The 22,596-nt window shown below is 43.5% G+C and overlaps 1 protein-coding gene across 1 annotated transcript in view; it reads left to right on the plus strand.

The window, feature by feature from the left end:
* Positions 1–2,944: 2,944 nt before the first annotated feature.
* Positions 2,945–22,596, plus strand: part of celsr2 (cadherin, EGF LAG seven-pass G-type receptor 2) — a 101,780-nt gene continuing 82,128 nt past the window's right edge. Inside the window, exon 1 of the mRNA XM_036151239.1 lies at positions 2,945–6,768. Within this exon, the coding sequence (XP_036007132.1) occupies positions 3,243–6,768 (3,526 nt within the window). The 5' untranslated portion in view covers positions 2,945–3,242. The remainder of the gene's footprint in view (positions 6,769–22,596) is intronic.

Genomic DNA, 22,596 nt, shown 5'->3' on the forward strand with positions numbered 1-22,596 from the left:
AAAAAAAAAAAAAAAAACCTGTTTGATATGGGATTTAATGACTATACCTATCTCCAAAGATAACACCAAGGTTCTTTACTGTATTAACAGAGCCCAGTTTAATGCTAACCACAATATGAGACTCGTTTAGCAACTTGTTTTTCAGAGTCTCTGGTGCAAAGATGACAACTTCTTTGTTGTCTGGATGTAAAAGTGGAAATCTGAAAGCATGAAACATGAAGCATGAAACAATTACCTCTTAACCAGACGAGTGATGAGATGTCAGAGGCCAATGACTCAAAACTAAACAAACACTCCAAGAGTGTCTTCAGAACATCTTTTCCAGGATGTTTAAATGAAGAAAGACAAATAAGGAAAACCATAGGTGGCAAAATTCAATAAATAAATCATCAAATAGTTACTTAAATGTAACAATGTAGTCATTTAAATTGGATACAAACAACTTGTTTAATCCATGTTTGAAAGTCTATTTGTATTTAGTTTGCTATCCAACAGCATTTATGATTAATTCACAATGTATCCCTAATTTCATGGTCTTGTGGTGCAGCTCATCAAGAAGTTTCATTTGTTTTTGTCAGGCTGACCCACCAGAGCCAGGGGGCGGAGCTAACACTGCTCTGGTCATTATAATTGGTCTGGCTGTGCAGATTAACCAATCAGAGGAGCCACAGTGACTTTTCAAATTGTTTTCACCGGGGACTCCATCACAGAAAACAATACAATGTTTAAATTAAATAAATAGTTAAGTCATTATATTTGGTTTTAACAATTTAGATTAATCTGATTATTTAATAAACCCTTAACATGCAAATAAATACAAACTTTTTTTATTTGTTTTCTTTTTGTGGTCTTAAGTAAATAGATAATTAATAAAGATTATCTATTACACTATGCCTTTTCTGACACCGTCACTGACAATACCAATTAATAATTAAACCTGGGCAGACCTGAAGGATCCCATTAAGCCTAACTCACTTAATATTTACAAACTGATAAGAAAAAAAAAATCCATCCTATTCCTATTTCGCTGCTGATTATCAGAACCATGTTGTCATAAAACGTTTGACCTAATTAATATTAGTGTTTGACTCTTGTTTTTAATATAAGCAATTTTATCTAGAGCCCCCCCCCCCCTAAAAAAAAAATTAAATAAAATAACATTAGGGATTTATATATGGCAGCTAAAAAAATCCTGTAACATAACTAACATGTTTAGTTTAAAGTATGTTGAAATGTCCAGCCTCCACATTTGTCTCACTGTCATCATGCTGCTGCACTGATATTTGCCTTTACTTTCTGTTTAGGCATTATTTGCGGCTGTAGCTTGCAGTTATTTTGTATCTTGTAAGTTTTTGTTTCCAATAAAACGTGAGCATCTGGTACCAGCGTTTTGTGTCTCTTTCTCAGCCTTTAAAGCAGATTGATATTTTATTTTGGGGTTCTAGGAGGTTTCTTCCTGGTTGATTAAAATCTGCTGGTTTAATTATTGTCAATGGTCAGTGACTGTACTGTATTATTCACTGCCTTGCACAAGTATCCATAACCCCCTGGCCTTATTCCCATTTTGCTATGTTACTGCCTCAGATTTATTTGCATTTATTAAATGGACCAACACTAAAGAGTGCATAAATGCAGGTGAATCGAAAAGGATTCATGGTTTTCAACATTATCTACAAAAATCTGAAGAGCCTAGGATGCTTTTGTATTGAGCCCCCCTTGAACAGTATTTTGCAGGACCTTTTGATTGCGCAGTGATTACAGCTGCAAGTCTTATGGAAGTATGTATTTACTAGCTTTGCACATCTAGAGGCTGAGATTTTTTAAAATTTTCCCACAGATGATTAGTTAGAATGACCGCACCATTCTGACACATGGATATGTTTTGATATAAACCTTTCCAATGAAACTCTGAGTTGTCATCCTGTTGGAACGTGAACTTCTGCTCCAGTCTCAAGTTTAACTGCCTCTAACTGGGTTTTTCCCAGGGTCAGCCTTTACTTTTCCCCATTCATCTTCCTGGAAACACTGACTGGCCTCCCTGTCCCCAGCTGAAGAAACCCCATGGCATGCCATGAACCATGTGGGCTGTGGTAAACTACAACCTGGACTTTTAAGGCTTTCTTTCAACTACTGTCCATATGAAGGTCAGATTTTAGGATCGCACGGGTTGATTTTCCTACTTAAACTGTGAATCTCTGCAGCTCCTCCAGAGTTACCATAGGCCTCTTGGCTGCTCTCTGAAATCTTTAAGCCGACATGTGAAGTTGTTTCACATACCAACCCAGCTGTCTACTTCAATTTTTCAGATTTCTACCGATAAAAAAAAACAACACAAAGCACGTCTGTTTTACCCCCTTTCCGAATTATGCACTATTTTTGTGTTGGTCTATACTAAAAACATAAAATCTTACTTTTACATTTAGGTTTACAAAGTGACAAAACGCAGGAGGAATGGAAATACTGTTGCAAGGTAGTATATTAATTGTCAACATCTATCATAAATAGATATTGATAAGAAAGTTTTCCAGACGAGCGCTCATCCTCTGCCATTTATTAAAACAGGGAAACTCTTACTGAATAAACTGTTTATGCAGTTATGGTAATAAAAAAAACATTTAGGGGTTCGCTGAAGCTTAACGCTGAATGGATGTCAAATTGCCTTTAAATTTTGTGCAAATTAATGATTCCATTGATTGTAATGATGTCAAGCGGAGTCATTAATCTGAGCTGAAGTCCGACTGTGTTTTGTGTTAATGAAGCTTTTAGGAAGTTATCATTTATCTCTAATGGCAGGGTCTCTCTCTCTCTCTCTCTCTCTCACACACACACACACACACACACACACACACACACACACACACACACACACACACACACACACACACACACACACACACACACACACACACACACACACACACACAGGTTTATGTTAATGAGAAGTCTCAAGGCGCAGAGGGAGCAGAAGCCATTTTTCTCTCAGTCAAGTGAAGTTGTGCGGACCGAGCGGAGCGGAGAGGTGCAGCTGCTCCTTGTTCCGACCTCAGTGGCCGTGTTTGCCCCGTATGAGAGAAGCTCTGACCGGACAAGGTTGCCGCGGGACCCCCCCATCTTCTACCCAACCGGAGTGAGCGGAGAGAGCATGGCTCTGCCTCGACAAAGGGAGACTGGCCGCCGGTGGAAAGTTTAAAGAAGCGAGGAGCAGCAGAGTTGCGCGCTGTCGGACTGGAAACTGAGGAGCGATGCACTTCGTTAGATGGGATCTGCGGCTCATGCTGTGGTGCTGTGAGCTGGTGTCGCTGGCGCGGTGTTACACGGTTCACATCGGCGAGGATGCGGGAGTGAGGACAGCGCTGGCCGCGGAGGAGCGTGGCGCACGGTGCGCTCTGGATCAGGTTCTCGCTCCCGCGTTCGCGCAGCGCTTTCTGGAGACGGACGCCGCGGCGGGCACCGTGTTCCTGTCGCGCTCCGTACGGTGCCGCTCACTGCCTTCAAACCCCTTCACTTTATACATAGTTGAGGACTGCTCGGAGTCCGGACACAGGCACCTCCTCACCGGCCAGTATGACGTGCATGTTCACGGTAGGAACTGTTCTCTCAAGCCGCAGAGGAAACCTGCGTGGGACATGGAAATCCTGAGTTTGTTTAGTCGCAGCAGCCCGGCGTGCCACCGAGCGCACACTGCTTTATTTCCAGTGGGAGGTCTGCTGCCCGGCGCACCGCTCCGCTGCAAGGTCCCCAACAGCCGGGAGTTTTACTTCTCAGAGGGGGGTCTGTTTGCGTCTGAGACGCTTTGCTGGGGGCAGGACAGGCTCCTGGAGCTGAAAATGCTCTGCGATGTACTCACGGGAAAGGGGCTAAATGTTAAACCCGTCTCCATCCACTGGCGACTGGGTCAGGGTCCGTTCAGCCAGGCGCACTTACAGAAGCTCCTAGAGAAGGCAGCTCAGTCCGATTCAGGGATTGTGAGCAGGAAGAGGAGAAGCGTCAACAGCAGCCCCCAGTTTAAGCCCCCGATGTACCAAGTGTCAGTAGCAGAGAATAAGCCAGCCGGGACTCCGGTGGTTGTGCTAAAGGCTGTGGATGTGGACGAGGGAGAGGCAGGCAGGCTGGAGTATTTCATCGAGGCTCTCTTTGACAGCCGCTCCAACAATCTTTTCGCCGTGGACCCGGTCAGTGGCGCCGTATCAACCGTAGAGGTGCTCGACAGGGAGACAAAAGACACCCACGTGTTTCGTGTGACGGCGGTTGACCATGGCACACCTCGACGTACAGCCATGGCGACCCTCACCGTCACCGTCGAAGACACCAACGATCACAATCCCGTGTTTGAGCAGCAGGACTATAAGGAGAGCATCCGGGAGAACCTGGAGATCGGCTACGAGGTGCTGACCGTGAGGGCCACGGATGGGGACGCCCCCGTTAACGGCAACATCCTGTACAATATCCTCAACAGCAACGGGTCTAACGAGGTGTTTGAGATAGATTCCAGATCCGGCGTCATCCGCACTAAAGGTCTAGTCGACAGAGAGGAGGTGGAGGCTTATATGCTGCTAGTGGAGGCAAACGATCAGGGTCGTGACCCGGGGCCTCTCAGTGCCACGGCAACGGTTTACATCGTGGTGGAGGATGATAATGATAACGCCCCTCAGTTCAGCGAGAAACGCTACGTGGTCCAGGTGCCAGAGGACATGAGCCCGAACGCAGAGATCCTGCAGGTGAGCGCCACAGACCAGGACAGGGGGAGCAACGCTGTGGTCCACTTCAGCATCATGAGCGGAAACACCCGGGGGCAGTTTTATATCGATGCCCAGACAGGCAAAATGGACTTGGTGAGCCACCTGGATTACGAGGCCAACAAAGAGTACACCCTGAGAATCAGGGCTCAGGACGGAGGACGGCCTCCGCTGTCCAACATCAGCGGCCTGGTGACGGTACAGGTGCTGGATGTCAACGACAATGCCCCCATCTTCGTTAGTACGCCGTTCCAGGCCACCGTGCTGGAAAATGTTCCCCTGGGTTACTCCATCATTCACATCCAAGCCGTAGACGCGGACTCTGGAGAAAACTCCAGGTTGGAGTATCGCCTCACTGAAACCACACCCAACTTCCCCTTCGCCATCAACAACAGCACGGGGTGGATCGTAGTAGCGTCGGAGCTGGACAGAGAAAGTGTCGATTTCTACAACTTCGGAGTAGAGGCCCGCGATCATGGCTACCCTGTCATGTCGTCGTCCGCCAGCATCAGCATGACGATCCTCGATGTCAATGACAACAACCCGGAGTTCACTCAGAAGGCGTACTACATGCGTCTGAATGAGGACGCTGCTGTGGGGACCAGCGTGGTGACAGTGTCCGCTGTGGACCAGGACATCAACAGCGTGGTGACGTATCAAATATCCAGCGGGAACACCCGCAACAGATTCTCCATCACGAGCCAGAGCGGAGGAGGGCTCATCACGCTCGCACTACCTTTGGACTACAAACTAGAGCGCCAGTACATCCTTACGGTCACCGCGAGCGACGGCACCCGCCTTGACACGGCCAAGGTCTTTGTGAACGTCACCGACGCCAACACGCACCGCCCCGTCTTCCAGAGCTCGCACTACACGGTCAACATCAACGAGGACAGGCCCGTGGGCACCACCGTGGTCGTTATAAGTGCCACCGATGAAGACACGGGGGAGAACGCGCGCATCACCTACGTCATGGACGACAGCGTCCCTCAGTTCGACATCGACGCCGACACCGGAGCCGTCACCACGCAGACGGAGCTGGACTACGAGGACCAGGTCTCGTACACTCTGGCCATCACCGCTCGGGACAACGGCATCCCGCAGAAATCGGACACAACCTACCTGGAGATACTGGTGAACGACGTCAACGACAACTCCCCCCGCTTCCTGAGGGACCACTACGTGGGCTCAGTGATGGAGGACGTGCCGGTGTTCACCAGCGTGGTGCAGGTGTCCGCCGTCGACAGGGATTCTGGCCTCAACGGACGTGTCTTCTACACCTTTCAGGGCGGGGACGACGGCGACGGGGACTTTATAATAGAATCCACCTCTGGGATTGTTCGCACGCTGCGCAGATTAGACAGAGAAAATGTGCCTGTTTACAGCCTGCAGGCCTTTGCCGTGGATAAAGGTGTTCCCGCGCTGAAAACAGCGGTAAACATCCAAGTAACAATCCTGGATGTGAACGACAACCCTCCCGTGTTTGAAAGAGACGAGTTTGACATCATGGTGGAGGAAAACAGCCCCATAGGGCTTGTGGTTGCGCACATATCAGCGACAGACCCGGATGAAGGCAGCAACGCACAGATCATGTATCAGATAGTGGAGGGAAACATCCCAGAGGTGTTTCAGCTGGATATCTTCTCTGGAGAGCTGACTGCGCTGATAGACTTGGACTATGAGCTGAGGTCAGAGTATATCATCGTGGTCCAGGCCACCTCCGCCCCGCTGGTCAGCCGGGCCACGGTCCACATCAAGCTCATAGACAAGAACGACAACGTGCCCGCGCTCAAAAACTTCCAGATCATCTTCAACAACTATGTGACGGACAAGTCCAGCAGCTTCCCCACGGGCGTGATCGGACGCATCCCCGCCCACGACCCCGACGTCTCCGATCAGCTCAGCTACCGCTTTGAGGTGGGGAACGAGCTGAACCTGGTGCTGCTGAACCAAAGCACGGGGGAGATCCAGCTGAGCCAGGCCCTGGATAACAACCGGCCCCTGGAGGCCTCTATGAGGATCTCAGTGTCAGGTGAGCCTGTTAGATAATTGCACCTCCCCCCCCCCCCCCCCCCCGCCCCGCGAGTGGAGTGCACTGTTGTAACAAGAGATAAGGCTCAGTGACCTGTACTAAAGCACCAGTTGCACATCCTGTCTCATTTACATCCTTATTTAATTCTACAGAATAATGACGTTGGCCTAATTATTTTTACACTGATTTAGCTCTGAAATATGCATGAGGGAAGATTAGTACGGGTTAGCCGCCCTGTCCTAAAGAAATCAAATGTAATTACTTATTATGGTCTTGTTATTCATCGTTAATTATGTGCAGACTGCTTTCTTGCCGTCGACTGTCTTGATTTAAATAGCTGTTTCTCTCTGCTCGTCTGCGTCCCGTGGGGTCTGCGCTCCACTGGTCAGACTGATCTACCTCCATAATTTCTTATCAAAGCCTCCCACATACAACGAAGGCCTGAATTCAACCGTGATTAACTTACACCGCTTGAGAAAAATCTGAACAGTCCACCGTTGTTTGATGGACATGCTGTTTTTGCTTGATTCTTTTTGCCTTTGATGATCTAAGTTTGATCGTGTGTGTCTTAAAGGGAGAGTTTAGAGTTTTTAAAGTGAGGTTTGGTGAAAAGGTTATAAGCAGTTAATAGCTAACCAGCGTTGGATAAGTCTCAGCGGCTTCATACCATAATAATCTAAATAGATTTATTTTATTTCTGGTGGCTGAAACCAACAGGTAGTGAAAGACAGGTGAACTTCTACTGTTTTAAAACTACTCAAATATCGAAAATATTACAAAGGTTTATGTAAATGCTATTGTGTGAACTGGTAATATGTACATTTAGCCTGCAGATGCTAAAGTTTGCATGCTTCTAATATTAAAAAAAAGAGCCAGCAGGCAGTGCATCACCAATGGTCTTCCTGTGGGAAACATGTTCTGTGCACAGAACATGTAAGGTCTTTCTAGTCACGGTAAATGTCAGATGTAAAAGCAAAGCGAAGTAAAAAAAACGATGTTTTAGTTGTTTTTGGTGAATGCTACCTACAAGATGTTTTTACTGCCTAATTTTTCTATCAGTCTATTGCTCCAACCCAAAAAGCTCTCAGTACGTCTCTCGAGATGATGGCTTAAGATTCAAACGGATTCAAAATGGACTCGAGTTTTATTTAAAACAAATCAAGTCATGGAGAGAAATACTTCAGACTGAACATAAACTTCTAAACCTTTTCTAATCACCTGATGTTGTCTTGGCCCATCCGTACAATTTTTAAACTCAATGTGGCCCCCTAACCAAAAACGTTTGCTCACCCCTGACTTATAGTCTGAGTCTCTAGTCTTATAAACAACCGTTATTTCAATTATTCAGGTCTGACTGGTGATGTGCCACATTTTACATTTTCACATCATTTGTTGTGAAAGGATGAGTTTTAATTAGAAATACAACCACGTTTATTGTAATTGTTTCAGACAATGGAAAACAATGAATATCACATACATTTATACAACAATTACAATGGGTAAAGGTTAGAAGCAATCAGGTTATTGATAGGTGTGTCTTTAAGTGGTAGGAGCGATTAGTTTGATTTGGGATAAAAACAGTTCCTGAATCTGTTGGATTTGGTTTTTAGAACCCTGAACCTTTTTCTAGATGGGGAAGGAGAAAAAAGGAGGCATGGAGTCTGTTGCAATGGCGCTGGCTTTCTTCTGGAGTCTGCAGGCGTAAATGTCGGTCAGAGAGGGCAGCTGTGATCCAATAACCCGCTCTGCTGACCTCGCCACCCGCTGCAGGTTCTTCCTCCTCTCCTGAGGACCACCAATACTCTGTCACTGACCTCTAGAAGTTTATAAACAGCTGGTAAAGGGAGATGAGGTTGCTTTAACTTCCTGAGGAAATAAAGTCTTTGTTGGGCTTTTCCCACCTGGAGTGAGATGTGAGATCAGCTGACATGTGGACACCCATGAACGTTTAGCTCTCGACTCTCCCCAACCTCCAGGCTGCGTATTGAGAGAGGAGTGTGCGTGGTGTGCTTAGATTTAGTCCGTAATTACTTCTTTGTCCTTTGAGCTGTTGAGATCCAGGTTGTTTTCCGGCACCGCAGTGTGAAATGCGGGACCTGCTCTCTGTAGGCTGCCTCGTTATTTAAGAACAGCGAACAGCAGTGTCACAAGTAAATCTTCATTCATTATGAGCCGGTGATGTCAATCTATGACGTCTTCATCGTTGTGGCCACGCTGATTTCTCTCCAACTAAATGCAGTTATAAATGCTCTTCATATTATTGTCTCTTTGTCAAGCCAGATGCAGCAATACAAACTGAAACAGTCCAGCCTTATCGAAACAAAACGTATCCTAATCCGTTAATCCTGAAATTCATTCAACGGTATCTCTCATTTACTAATAACTGTGCAATTTATGTTTTCTGGTAAATTTATAACAAAGCTAGGAATATGTTTGCTGTCTAGACTTGACAATACATGTTTTAAATGTCAAATTTGAACAAATAATTTCCCAGAAAGAAGAGATTAAAACCTGTCAAAATCCCGTTTAGTGCAGTAAATAGTGAAGGAGAGGACAATAACAGCAGAGATTAACAGGTGTTAAGAACATTATTATGAAGAATGACACTTTGTTTCATTCATTCAGAAATAGAACATTAACAGGCGTTAATCTGTTATTTTTTTTCAAACATAAAGGCATATTTTATGTCTAAGGGTGTAAATATGAAGGTTGAATTAATTAAAAGGTTAAAAGGACAATTGCAAAAAGGTCTATGTGTTTATTTAGGCCTAACGAATAAAAAGCACAGGAGTTGAATTCCTAATCTATAGCAAATCAGTGATGGAAGAACACCAGATGGCTTTCATTTGATGTCGGCACGATTATTTCTGGCCTCAGACTTCAGACATGACTTTGTGAACATCTCAGGAAGACCAGTGGTGGCGTTCTGTCTCCTACACGCTGCTTCATGGGTAAATAAATACCAGCTTCTAGGTAAATAGCCTCCCAATGTAAACACTATGTCTGTTTAAAGATGCATAAAATAGCGTTTGCATTAGTTACTTTGGCATTCCTGAGATCACAGTTGTTCTAAGGTGGAAGAAGTCTTAAACTAGCTGTTGGCTTTAGCCTCCGGCACCATCTAATCTGGATTTAGAGTAAATGGAGACACCAGGGGAGTTTCCTGCTGCAGCTGAGATATGAACTGCCTATAACCTTTTAGCAGAACCTCAATCCGAGTCATCTCTTTAAATACCGAAGTTCTGACAGCCAGAATAAACGGCCTACTTTAATTGGCTCTTAAATTAAGACTGAACTGGAATTGCACCCACACACAGAGCGCCTGTGCGCGAGTGTGAGAGGGGGATGTTGGAGCTGATTGGATGCAGCGTGGTACGCTGTAAATCTGCCTTCTCTTTGACCTTGGCAACACTCTAAGAGAGAACTGTAAGCTTAAGTAAAATACTGGACGTTTAGAGCAGTTTAGAGCAGACATGAAACCAAACGACAAAGCGGGACTCGCAGAAAACTCTCAGGTGACGGGGAGAGTGGCCGACGATGTTTGAAGGCTTTCATGTCAGACGGTGAGTTGTTACTGGGGAGCAGATAACGTGTGGTTAGCGTGGGCAGTCGCCAGGCTTTATTGTGTCTTAGCTCAGCCTCTCTGGAGAACAATAGAGAGCTGTCGATTGAGCCACGGGGGCTGCGGTTCAGACCGGGCTGAGGTTCGGGGCAACAGCTGTGGCTCCACTGAGGACCAATTAGAGGCCAGGTCTCCCCCCCCAGCGCGTCCAGCACCTGCTGGGGGTTTATGTGTCTGCACCCCTGCTGGAGACAGAAGGACGAGAAGGGAGCCAGGAGCAGGGGGAGGGAGGACCTGTTGTGTAAACAGGGCAGAGGATGGAAAATGCTGTCTTACTGTAAGAGAAGCCCAGGAGCTGGAGGAGGAGAAGCAGGAAGATGAGTTTCTATAGATGCTGCTGACCCCAATTTTCCAGGGGCCTCCCTTTGCAGGGACCTCCCATGTCTCCTCTTTCTCTTTTCCGTTATGCTGCCCTTTAAGAGGCCCCCTATGATAAATGATTTTTGATGGTCTCTTTGTACATTGTTGAGCTGTGACAATCATCTTTTCTAAAGCACGTTTTTTTTTCAGTGATGAGCTCGTAAAACTGAGGTAACTTAAGCTTGTTTTGGTTTATGGTTAATTACAAATCTATTGTCCCACCAGTCTGACACTTAAAATGTTCAAAACAGATGTATGATACAATCAGTTCATTAGCTACGGTGGTATTAGAAGATCTTTTTTTCTGTATGTGTGCTCTGAGGAGCTAAACCTTCTTGTTGTCCATTAAAGCAGATGTTATCAAGATGTTTTAAAGGTTTTTTTTTTTAACTTTGGCTGCTTTTTAAAATCATTTTCAGCCCAGTGCCTAACCACTTTCTCAGGAATTTGGTTTGTTTGTTTCAGTCTTTCTAAATTAATAAACAAACCCATAAATACCGAATATAATGGAATAGAATAGAAATATCCATAGAACTTCAGGTATGAAAAATAGATGCTATCCCACCTGGCCCTGTATGAAAAAGTTAAATCATATCTTGACTATGAATAATACACATTTATTTCTAGTTATCAAATACAGTAAAACAAAAAAAAAAAACTTTGGCATCAGGAGGTAGGCTCAAACTTGTCAAAAAGCAACACATTATGATACAAATGAGAAACAATGTCTTTGACCTCTGTCATTTCTGGAGCTTTTGGAATGCAGTGAGAGATAATATTCACAAATGAAGAAAACACGGAGGAGTGGAGAACCTTGTTAGGAGTGACCGGCTTACCAAGATTACTCCAAGGGCGTAGTAAAGACTCAAAATAACCGAGAACATCGTCTAAAGTAGCAGGCTTCATTTAACTTAGTTAGGGTTAATGTTCATGGATCAACAACAATGGTCCAAAATGGGATCCATGGGACAGGTTCAAGACAAAAAACTATTCTGACTGAGAAGACTATAAAGACCTGACTCACATTTACCAAAAGACATCTTTCTAATGCTTAGAAGCTATGCGTCCCGTTACTTCTGACATAAAACTCACGCAGCATTTCAGAAGACACCAGTCAAACACAGTGGTGGCGGCGTGATGGTCTGTGACTTAGATAACATCATCGAAGGAGCCATGAATTCTGCTCTCTAGCAGAAAATCTTGCAGGAAAATCTCCAGTCTTCACATCTTAAAGTCAAACAAAACCCTGGAAATGTTCTTTTTCATTCATTATATAATGGAAAACTTGAATTATTATCACTAGTAATTTTGTGCCAGCGCGCAGAAACATAGAGTAAAATTGAATTGTTTATAATTTCTGTGCTGTTCACGGGTGCCGCCATCTCGGCATCCAAATAACGCGCTGTCACTCAAATCACGCGAGAATATTTGTAATTTTGACGTGACAACGGCAACAGGCCCTGAAATACGAACATACAGTAAATCCAAGGCAATAGACGTAAACGTGTCAGAATGCCTGACACACAGCTGCAAGCATAAACCACATGTAGGATACAAAGGGAAGTCCTTTTTCAAAATTCCCAATCCATCGAAAGATGCACACAGAATTGACTGACTTTGAGAAATTAAGGGTTGTGAAAAATGCAGACTGACTGACCGCTTGCAGTAAGATGGGAAAGTGTGTGTACTTTCTGCTTGGAGCAGTTCGTACGTCTCTTCTTATAGTCTGCTATCTCAAATGTTTTGTGGGGGCATCAGGAGGTTGTTATGTAGCGCGTGTGAGTTATGCATGCACCAATGTGTTATACTAAGAATATGGCACGTTTTACTTGATAATGGTTGCATAATTTAGTTTTCTCTGTAATTACAAGTGATCTTGGGTTATGCAGCAGGACAATGATCCAAACTACACTCACAAGTCCACCTCTGAATGACTGGAAAGATAAAAACATGAAATAAAACGTTTGCATTGGGCTATTAAAAGTTATACTTAAAGCTAATTGACATGCCCTTAAAAATACTCAAACCTCCCAATGTGGCTGAATTAAAACATTTTAGGAAAGGAGATTGAACCAAAATTCCTCTTGCAGGAATTATACAGTAACTTGCTGGCCAACCTAGAGGGGCACATCAAGTTATAACGCTGAGAGGTAATTACTTATTCACATTACAGTAGGCTTGCTTGGATAACTGTTTTTACTCAAATGAAATCATAATTGAAAAAATGCATTTTGTATTTACTCGGTTTGTCAGGATGACGTCAAACATTTGAGTTTCAAACTGCAGATTAGACTCAACAGGTTACAGTCTGAAAAGCAACAAAAATGCTAGCATGCTCATCAGTATCACAGAAGTGATGCTCAGTCCAGTTCTGTTGATCTTTGAAGCGCCAGAAATCTTTAGAACAATTGTAAATCCCTCCAAAAAAAAAAATAAAAAAATAAATAAAAAACACACACCAGCTTGACCCACAATGAGCACTAAAGTCACATCAGGCTGATTAACATGCCAAACATTTGGTCAGTATTTGGATGCTAAACTTTCTGCATTAGAAAAGTTTTTCTCTGAATCAAATTCAAGGCGATTAAATTTTGAAATCACACTTTAAAAAACATTAGATTATAGGAAGGACAATAACAGTGGACGTGGTGATGGATATCAAAAGTAACAAGATCCAACAACCCCTCCTGGCTTTTTATTGCCAGAGGTCAACTATTATATAAAATCATGGAACCAGTATAATCATAAAAGTAAATGTTAACATTAAAAAAGATTTGGTAAAAGTTTTTCAAGCAGCAGCAAACCGACTCTTCCCACTCGATGTTTTGAGCGCTTTTCAACATGATACTGTAAGACGACCTAGCGCTGCAATCAGACAGTCATGAGCAGGAACCGCGCCGCACGCCTTACAACCACACAGCTCGAGGATTTGCGAGTTGTGCGCACGCATAAATAAATAATGTTGGCGAATTAATCACACCAGCCAGTTAGGAAGCCAGATCTATGGCACTTGTGTCCAGACACCAAGCTTTCCTTCCGCAAATAATCTAAGACGAGACTCTTAATGAACTCGTCTCTCCGACATGCGACTGGCGGGGCGAGTTGAATCCTAAATTAATATTTCTGCCACGCGGATGAGGGCAGAACAGGGTTGGGTTGTTCGCTTCTCAGCCCCGGCTCTGCGTTATTAGCAGACCAGAGTCACACGGCGGGGTGAGACGCAGGTCTTCCATCTGCGGGATTAGATCCTTGCATCTGTATCCTGCATGTTTCAGACCGGTGTTGACATATGCAGGGGCTCACTCAGTGTTCCCAGGCAAGCGTGAGCCTGCATAAGTGGCTGTTTGCGTTTGATTGCAGAGATTTCTTTCCCCGGCGGAAAGCCCTGCTCATTCTCACCCAGAGAGAGAGAAGCTAATTATTCCCCCTCACCACTCAGCGGCTTTTTATCTTAGGTATTTGGAATATGGAGTCTATTTGTTGTGGTTTAGGTTTGTTTTTTTTCTGTCAATCTTTATGCATTCCTGGCATTGGAAAGTAACCATTTTGGGGCTGGCACAGATGTGTTTAAATTCCCTGCGCTGCAAAAACATGCTCCAGCCTTTTCCCCCCCAACTATCAAATTATGCCTCCAAAATGATGTTGCCCATCTTTGCCCAGAAGTGGAATGCACAAACATGCATCTGTGAGTAATGGTTATGGTTTGATTCAGCTCACGCCTCGCAGCGGGTTGCTCGAGCTCTCCGGTCGGCGGACAGCGGGGATCTGCAGGCAGGTGAGAGTCCAAGGTGATGCTCAAACCCCGTCACTGCCAGAAGTGAGCGTGAGCCAGCTGGCGCTCGGCCAGATCACCTGCGGCAGACTATAAAACATGCACGCAAGAGTCATTCTTATTATTTTCTGATTGTTTGGCATCTTTTTATTACCTGACATCTGTATCAGCAGTTAAGTGTGGTAACCTGGCAGAATGATGGCAGTAACTAAACCGCCAGGAGTTTGCTGTGTGATAGTTTTAAAGCTAAATATAAAAGAAAAGCATGACATGATATCATTTCTTCGTAGCGGTCCGGCCCTTCTGTGTTCAGATTGCATGTTTATTTGCTTCTCTACTGGTTGCACAGATCAGCATCTCTGGACGTCGATGTCGTTTACAAATTTATGTCCACAGTATTTACAGTCACTCAGATAATGAATGTAATCAGTGTTCACTATAGATGTCTCAAAGAATCCAAATTCAGATTTAAACAGGAAAAAAAGAACACAGAGAGTTGTGTAAACTAAAATATCTAGCTAGTTTTTAAAGACATTGTGATAAAAATGGGGGAGAAATCAGATGTACATAGTGGTGGAAAACCTACATAAACAAATCTAATAAACACTAGATTTGGTTACAGCCCTAAAGCAAATATGAGTACTGGGAACATGATTTTTTTTCTAAGTTCTAAGTAACAATTGGTCCAGCTGCGGCTACAATTATTTAACAATTAGATTTTAAGTTATTTAAATGTTATTTGTAAGCTTTATTTTATTTTATTTTTTTCAAGTGTGCAGTCTCATGAAAAACCTCTTTTCCTCTTAATGTGTCAGATCATCAAAGATAGGCTCACTGAATAAAATAACAGTTTTTCAAACACTTTCATTTAACACGGGACAGTTTGTCTGGGAAAGGCAAATCCGCTTTTTATCTCTGCGCTAGGAAGTTTTTGAAGTTCAGTGCTTTCCTGCAGCTGGCTGCTTAGATGTGCTGTCTCTAGCTTTAAAACAGCCTTAGCTTGATATGAGAGACACGCCCTTCTGTTTCCCCAACACCACTCTCTTTGTTTTTCACAAAAGGAAATTCTGTTTTTCTTGTAAGCAGAAGCATAGAGGCCTTCTTTCAGCCAGCTGACCAGCAGCATGTAGAAAGTCATTAAAACACTTCACAGCGGCTGTGTGGTGGAAAGTTGCAGTGGTTTTAAAACTGTGGGATGCCTTAATACAGGTCATTGCCCATGCCAAGATAAATATTACATTCTCCTTTCCTTTCCTTTTTAACCTCTGTCATTTTGCAGTTTTTGTATACTGCTTCTTCTGCAGTGGAGACGTTTAGTTTTTTCACCTCTATAAAAGGGAGGGAATGGGGGAGGGTACGACACCTGCTCAGGTTACATCCTCCACATCCACACTGATTCTGTGCGGCCCTCTGCTGATATCCAAAGCCTGGCTGTATGTCTCCCTACTTTAAAGGTTTCCAGAAAACCAGTGTTTGTTACATGAGAAGAAAAGTTTGTAGAGTTTTGCCTCACTCAGTTATCCTGTTCAGCTGACCGACAGCACGCAGAAACAGACGGGGGAGGGACAGACCTGTTTATGCTCCATTTCTCTGGCGTCTCATTTTAATAGTTTTGCCGCAGCTTGAAACTACAAACCTGATCTAGTTGTTGATCTTCATCGCGGCAAAAGAAAAGCCGGAATGGTCCTTCAGATTGCCACTCAAACAGGAAGTAGTGACGGAACTAGACTCTGGCTTTAGTTAAGAGGGTAAATAAGACATTCAGAGGCGTTGTAATTTTAATAAAAGCTACGGATGAACTATTTAAGGGAGTTGTCTTTGGTAACATTTACCCATCAGGCCTGCACAAATCTGCTAATGTTTGCGTGTGTGTGGCCTCCCAACAGCTGGAGCGCTCTGCCCGCTTCTCTCCAAGCTTTCATATAATTATCACACTCAAGTGGCTCGCTCCCTGGATCGCAGCTCTCCGCGCGCTCGGTAGACGTCTGTTTTCCTCACGCCTCACTTAGAAGAATCGGCCGTGCCGTGCCCAGACCAAGGTCATACTTTTTGTCATTCTCCTCCTCGGCCTCCTCGGATGACTTTGTCACACTCTGGAGCGCGGGGTGGACGACGCTTCCCAGAAACTTCTCCTCTCACCTTGATCCTCTTTCTCTTTCCTTCTCTTTGCCCCCCCCCCCCTTCTGTCACTGTTCTGCACTTTTTTTTTTCTATCTACCCGAGTCTCACCCCTGGAACCTCAACTGTTCCCTCCAATCATTTCGAGCTCCTCCGCCCTCCCCTCCTCCACCTCCCTCCCTCCCTCCCTCCTTTGACTGTTGTCCCCCCTGTGAAAGGAAGAATGCCTAAGAGAAATGGTTTATTAAGGACCCAGTTGTCATGGAGAGCCCAGCAATGCCTGAGAAATTCCTCGTGGGTGGGGACAATGGGTAAGGCCTCCTTTGTGGAGCAAAAGATGAGGGGGAGGGGAGGCACATAAAGTTCTAAAGAGCAACTGTCCCCCTCTCCCCTGTTGCCATTGAAGCATCTAAGGCCCTCTGCAGACCTGTAATGCTCCGGGACACCCCGACCTGTCCCCGCAGGCCGTTTGCACGCTCCAAACTGTTTTGCAGGGACGTGCAATAGAGGGTCGGCCGCCATTTTCCTGCAGATCTAAAGTTTCCGCAAGACGTCGTTTTGTCAGAGATAAAGTCTGGCCTTGCATGTGACACACACACACTTTTCAGAAGGACTCTGTTTGGAAAGCACGGGTGCGCTCAGACCCTTGGTGCGATATGATACCGTCATCCCGGCCTTTGATTCAGGACACAGATGCGCCCCAGAGGGTGTCTGGTTTCCTGCTGCCGGCATGTTTCTCAGCAGCGGAGCGTCCTCCTGCAGGCCGATTCTGAGGGTCCGGATGAGCAGAGTCAGGTGGGGCCGGCGATGACATCATCTGCGGGTTAGGAGGGGAAAATCATGTTAGGGATTAGGGTCGGCACATCGCTGGGGTGAGGTCTTGCGGAGCTTGCATATATCTTGGTGTTGTCCTGCTTTGTCCTCACTATCCCGGTCAGACAATGGGATCGGGCCCTGTCTGGAGCCCCCCCTCTCCCGGGTCTTTGTGTCCACTTGTTTCCCCTGGTGATGCTGCCCTTTACAGAGTTTTACCAGGCCTGTTATTTATCCCTGATTTAACCCATTTTCTGTTTGGGCTGATGATGTTTTAGGAAATTAATGATTGGACATATATTACACCCTGAGTCCTCATTGTCCCAATTTAAAGGGGCTATAGGAGCTGACCGTGCGGGGGCTCAACTCATTTTATCAACAAAAAAGAAGTGGAAATGGTGTTTTTTATGACAGATGTGTCCACACACAGCATCATCCCTTATTACTTCATACTTTCCCCAAAACACCCAGAATTTCTAGTAAACTTCAAAAGTGCTTAGCTACATAATTTCTTTACACTTTCTGAAGGTCTTTTAAAGTTGTCGATTTTTACTTTTTGGTGTTTTTTTTTATCTTATGTCCAATCTCAATCTCAATTTATGTTGAGAGGAATATAAGGAGTTCTTTAACTATTTATTTAAGTACCAGGCAAAGTTTACGGTTGATAAGCTCGTGTTTAATGACACCATTAGTGAAGCAGTAACATAACTCTCAGATAGATTTTGTTTCTAACTAAACAAAATACAGATGAAACCAGATATTTACACACATGGTGTAAAAAGACACATAACTGGTGTTTCCTCAATGTCTGACAAGAAGTAAAACAAAATTTCAAGTTTTAGGTCAGTTCGGATCACCAAAAGAGTTTTTGATTGCTAATAACCAGAATAACAAGAAAGGGAGTGAAGATTTTTTCTATTAGTCTCCCTAAATTCAAAAGTTTCAATACACTAAGATGACTATACTTTAAAATCATTTGAGAAGTATTTTAAGGTGCATCCTAAACACGCGGGTTCCTTGTGTGATATCATGAGAAAGTAGAAAAGAAAGCAACCAAGATGTCAGGAAGAGAAATGCCGACCTCCACATACAAACAGATATTTTCCTGAAGGTGCCATGTTCAGCCATACAATTACTGTAAATGCAAGCACAGAGAAAATGGGAATGTCCAGCCGTCATACTGTTCAGCAAGGAGACGGGGTCTGTGCGTCAGAGATTTACTTGTTTTGGTGTGAAATGTGGTTATCAACCCCAGAAAAACAGCAAGAGATCTTGTAAAGATCTGGTAAGAGAGTGTAATCATCCACAGTGAAGCAAGTCCTTTACCCACAGTGAGGCCATTATTTCAAAAGCAACTAAATGTGCCAGTTGGACCTCAATGGCAAACTATTGCCAGAAGGTTGTCGAAGGAAACTCAAAAGGTCTGACCCAAGTCATGTAGTTTAAATGCTGATTATATGAAAAGGCTGGTTTACCTATGAATTAAATGAAATTTCGCAAAAGAAACTCATAGAACAAAGATAATATAGATAAACAGATTAAATATGTCACTGCGAAGATAACGTTTCTGGAGGACACCTGTAGGTTTGGATCAATCATTTTTGCATTGATGGACTAATCTTCTTAAGTGCATCAAATTCTGCTTCTGCTTTATTATGATTTGAGTTTTTTCTTTGCAAGTGTTTCTAAACACTGTATTATTAAGCTAAACTTTATTCTTCTTAAACATCCAAGAGCAAGGAAGGTTTACAATTTTAAATATTCTTAATTATTTTATAAAACTACCAGAATCTCACTTCTGAATCATTTAGGAATAAAAATGCCTCTTAAACCAAAGGAATAAGGCTATTTTGTTTGAACACAGACAACTTAGTAAAGACTGGATATTTAAGTATTTTATCAGCTGGCTGTCAAAAAAACAAATTTTATTCTAATTTCTTTATATGAATCATCTGAAAACACCACAAAAAACACAGGTTGACAAACCAATTAGCATTTTTAAATTTTGTCTTCCTCATATTTTAATGCCAAACTGCACAACATGGCATTAAGGACCAGACATTCAATACGTAAATGAAAAAGTACACAAGGAAAGCTGTGAAAGACCAGAAAACGTCATAAGCTATTATTTAAAATCACTTTAATGCTTTAGAAGAAATCCTGGCGTACTGGATGTAAAGTCACTGCACTGGACTGTAGACAACGCTTCACAGTTTTAAGTTAAAAAGGTTAAAATAGCTATGAATGAAGTTGTTGTAGGCGGCCACGTGGGAAACGTTTAACTCACTAAAGGTAATACAATTATGGTTTGAGATTGCTGGGATTCCAGCCTTTAAAAGTTAGCCTAAAATCATAATTCAGTTTAGGGGAAAGCTCTGAGAAGACGACAGTCAGAGGAGCGTTTCAGGTCTCCTGACTTGGCTGAGCAGATGTAAGCAGGGATGAAGCTTTTTGCTCCTTTGAAGTACAAAACAGGTCCTGAGCAACAAAATGATTACATGTCTCACATTGTGAGCCTTGCAGATTATGTTTATCTTTAATGTTGCTATACTTCCACTTTGTTGCACTCATTTAGTGTCAGACTGAGCCTTTGGTTTCACTTCCCTCAGCTCTGCACACCCCCAGCTTTGGACTTTTGACAGCAGGGTGGGAAGGACGACTGGTGGAGGTGGCAAACCCTGCAGCTCAGGAAGTTTTTTTTTTTAATCTGTTTTATTGCTGTCTGATTCATATTAGCCCTGACAGAAAGGAGCCAGACTAACTAAGCAGAGAGGCGAGAATTACCAAACCACGGAGGTAATTCTCGCCTCTGAACGTTCAGAGTATCAGATTCTCACAGTTTGATCGTCTCCAATATAATTAGTCTGGTTTTTACAACATTTACAAAACAAGAAGGGAAACCAAATTATGTGACATAATTCGGATGCTTTTATTCAAACCAGCAAAGCAATAACCACTATTAGAATAACATTTATTATTGAATATTACAGGTGTAAGAATGGATAGGGGACTTTTCTTTGACTTTACTTTGAACATTACACCTTTTATTAAGTCTGCTGTTTACTGAGTAAACTTTTCAGTAGAGCAATCTGCCTCTGCAGCCGTCTCCCCAATTAATGTCCGTTATGGAGACATTAATTAAGTACTATTGACTAATAATATTGTTTACAAGGAATCTGTCATCCTCTCAGCGATTACTATCTTGAACTAGATACATTTTACTCTGTGTCTTAGTAAATATGGTTCCTAGGTTTGGAAGACAACATTCTGTTAGTTTTGGGAGCAGACATTAAAATCCATCTAAATCTCTTTGGGGTCTTTTCCACTAAAATGGTTCTAGTGCTGAACTGGTGCTCACTAAGTAGCATTTCTTTGTGTTTCCACAGAGACAAAACCCAGGCTCTTGAATGGCATGTTTTCACGTCTTTCCCATTTTTAAGAGTGAAATGGGCCTCTATGTCATGTCATCTTTACACCTCATAGAAAAATGTATTAATATATTATTTATTAAAATAATATAGGGTTGTTTTCGCCCAAGAAGTAAAGGGTTGATTTTTCGTAAAGGTGCATGGTACAAGTTTTGAAGTTAAATGTTATTTAGTTTCTTTCCCATACTGCAGTTGCCTCTATATGCTGGATTAGTCAGTTTATGAGAGAGTGATTTGGGCCGAATCCTCCGGACGTGAAGCACTGTGCGCTCTCGTTCACCTGGCTACTTTGTTGAGTCTCCGCCCTAATCGATTCATTTATACCAGAGAACACGCGCTATCTTCAATATTTCTAACTTTCTTACCTCAGAAGACATCACGCCTCTAAAATAAAATACCTGTGCGGTCGCAATGGCAGATGCTTTTCCTCTTCTCCCATGGAGGTGCACAACACTGGTGTCATTTCAACTAGTCACCAGAGGGGGCATACCTGTGCAGGAACTCTGGAACTTGTGCTATGCTCCTTTGAATGTAGAGCTATTAAAGCATTCTTCACTTCGTCACTAAAACATTGAATAAAAGAGGGTGTCGATCAAACAAATAATGAACGAGACGTTTATAAGGATGCAGTAACGTGGCTCCTACTTGGGTCTCTGGTCATGGAAAAACAAAGTCCTATATTATCTGATTTTATTTGGGTAATTTGCTTTCTGCTCGGGTTGACAACCTGCAGTCAGCTCTTGCCAAATGCAGTCTTCAAACACCGACCAGAATGATGGGTGCCGCTCCTGTATTTACCACACTGTTTTTCTTTGTTAGAAATGTTGCCAAACAGCCAAATTTGATCTTTGTGTAAGCAAGGAAAGAGGTAGTAGGGGACAGGACGGGTCACTTGGCGCTTCATGCACCCGGTCCCTCTGGCCTGATGTCTAAAATCTGATTAAACCTTTAATAAATGGGGCAACCCGCCCTTTCCTAGCTCAGATTTTGACACAATATGATATAATTTATGTTCTGCTGTGAATTACCGCATATGAATGTCAGCTGCTGGCTCCTTTATTGATGTTGATGGTATTGTGCTGTTGTTGTGATGCCTCACATGCTTACATTTCTGCATGCTAATGTCTCTCAGTTGTTGCGCTGACAGAGGTTTTCCTTTTATATGTAAATGCTCCGACTGGATGAGAGCAGGACCTCATCGCTGGCTGTAAAGATGCTTCAGTGTGGAGCGAGAATTTAAGGAATGTTGAGTTTTTTTTTTTTTTTTTTTAAGATGCAGCAAAAAAAATAAATAAATAAAGAGGGTCATTGGGGGATCCTGAGGCACATTCTGAAAATGAGTACGAATGACCTCTGTGTAGCAGCGTCAGCTGGCTGCAGAAACCAGCCGAGGGATTGTGGGTTTGCTCTGTCTCCTCTGGACTGATATCCTTTGCTTGACATTGAGCCACACAAGCAGTTTCCATTATTGACTCCACAGGAGCTGAAGGAATTAGGTGTCGTTGTGCTGTGCTTGTTAATACAGTTGATCGTTGCTCTTTTCTCTCTTTCTGCCTGCAGAACACCAGCACCTCAATTTTACTCTGTTATTTAAAACAAAAAAAAGGTCAAACGTGTTCGTATTTGCTTGTCAGACAAAATATAAAAGCACTTTCTTCCACTCTGCAGCTCAGTAAGACTAATTTCTGGGTCTTAACATAGCTCAGAGTTAGATA

Source organism: Fundulus heteroclitus, chromosome 20 (genome assembly GCF_011125445.2).
Source record: "Fundulus heteroclitus isolate FHET01 chromosome 20, MU-UCD_Fhet_4.1, whole genome shotgun sequence".
Lineage (NCBI taxonomy): Eukaryota > Metazoa > Chordata > Actinopteri > Cyprinodontiformes > Fundulidae > Fundulus > Fundulus heteroclitus.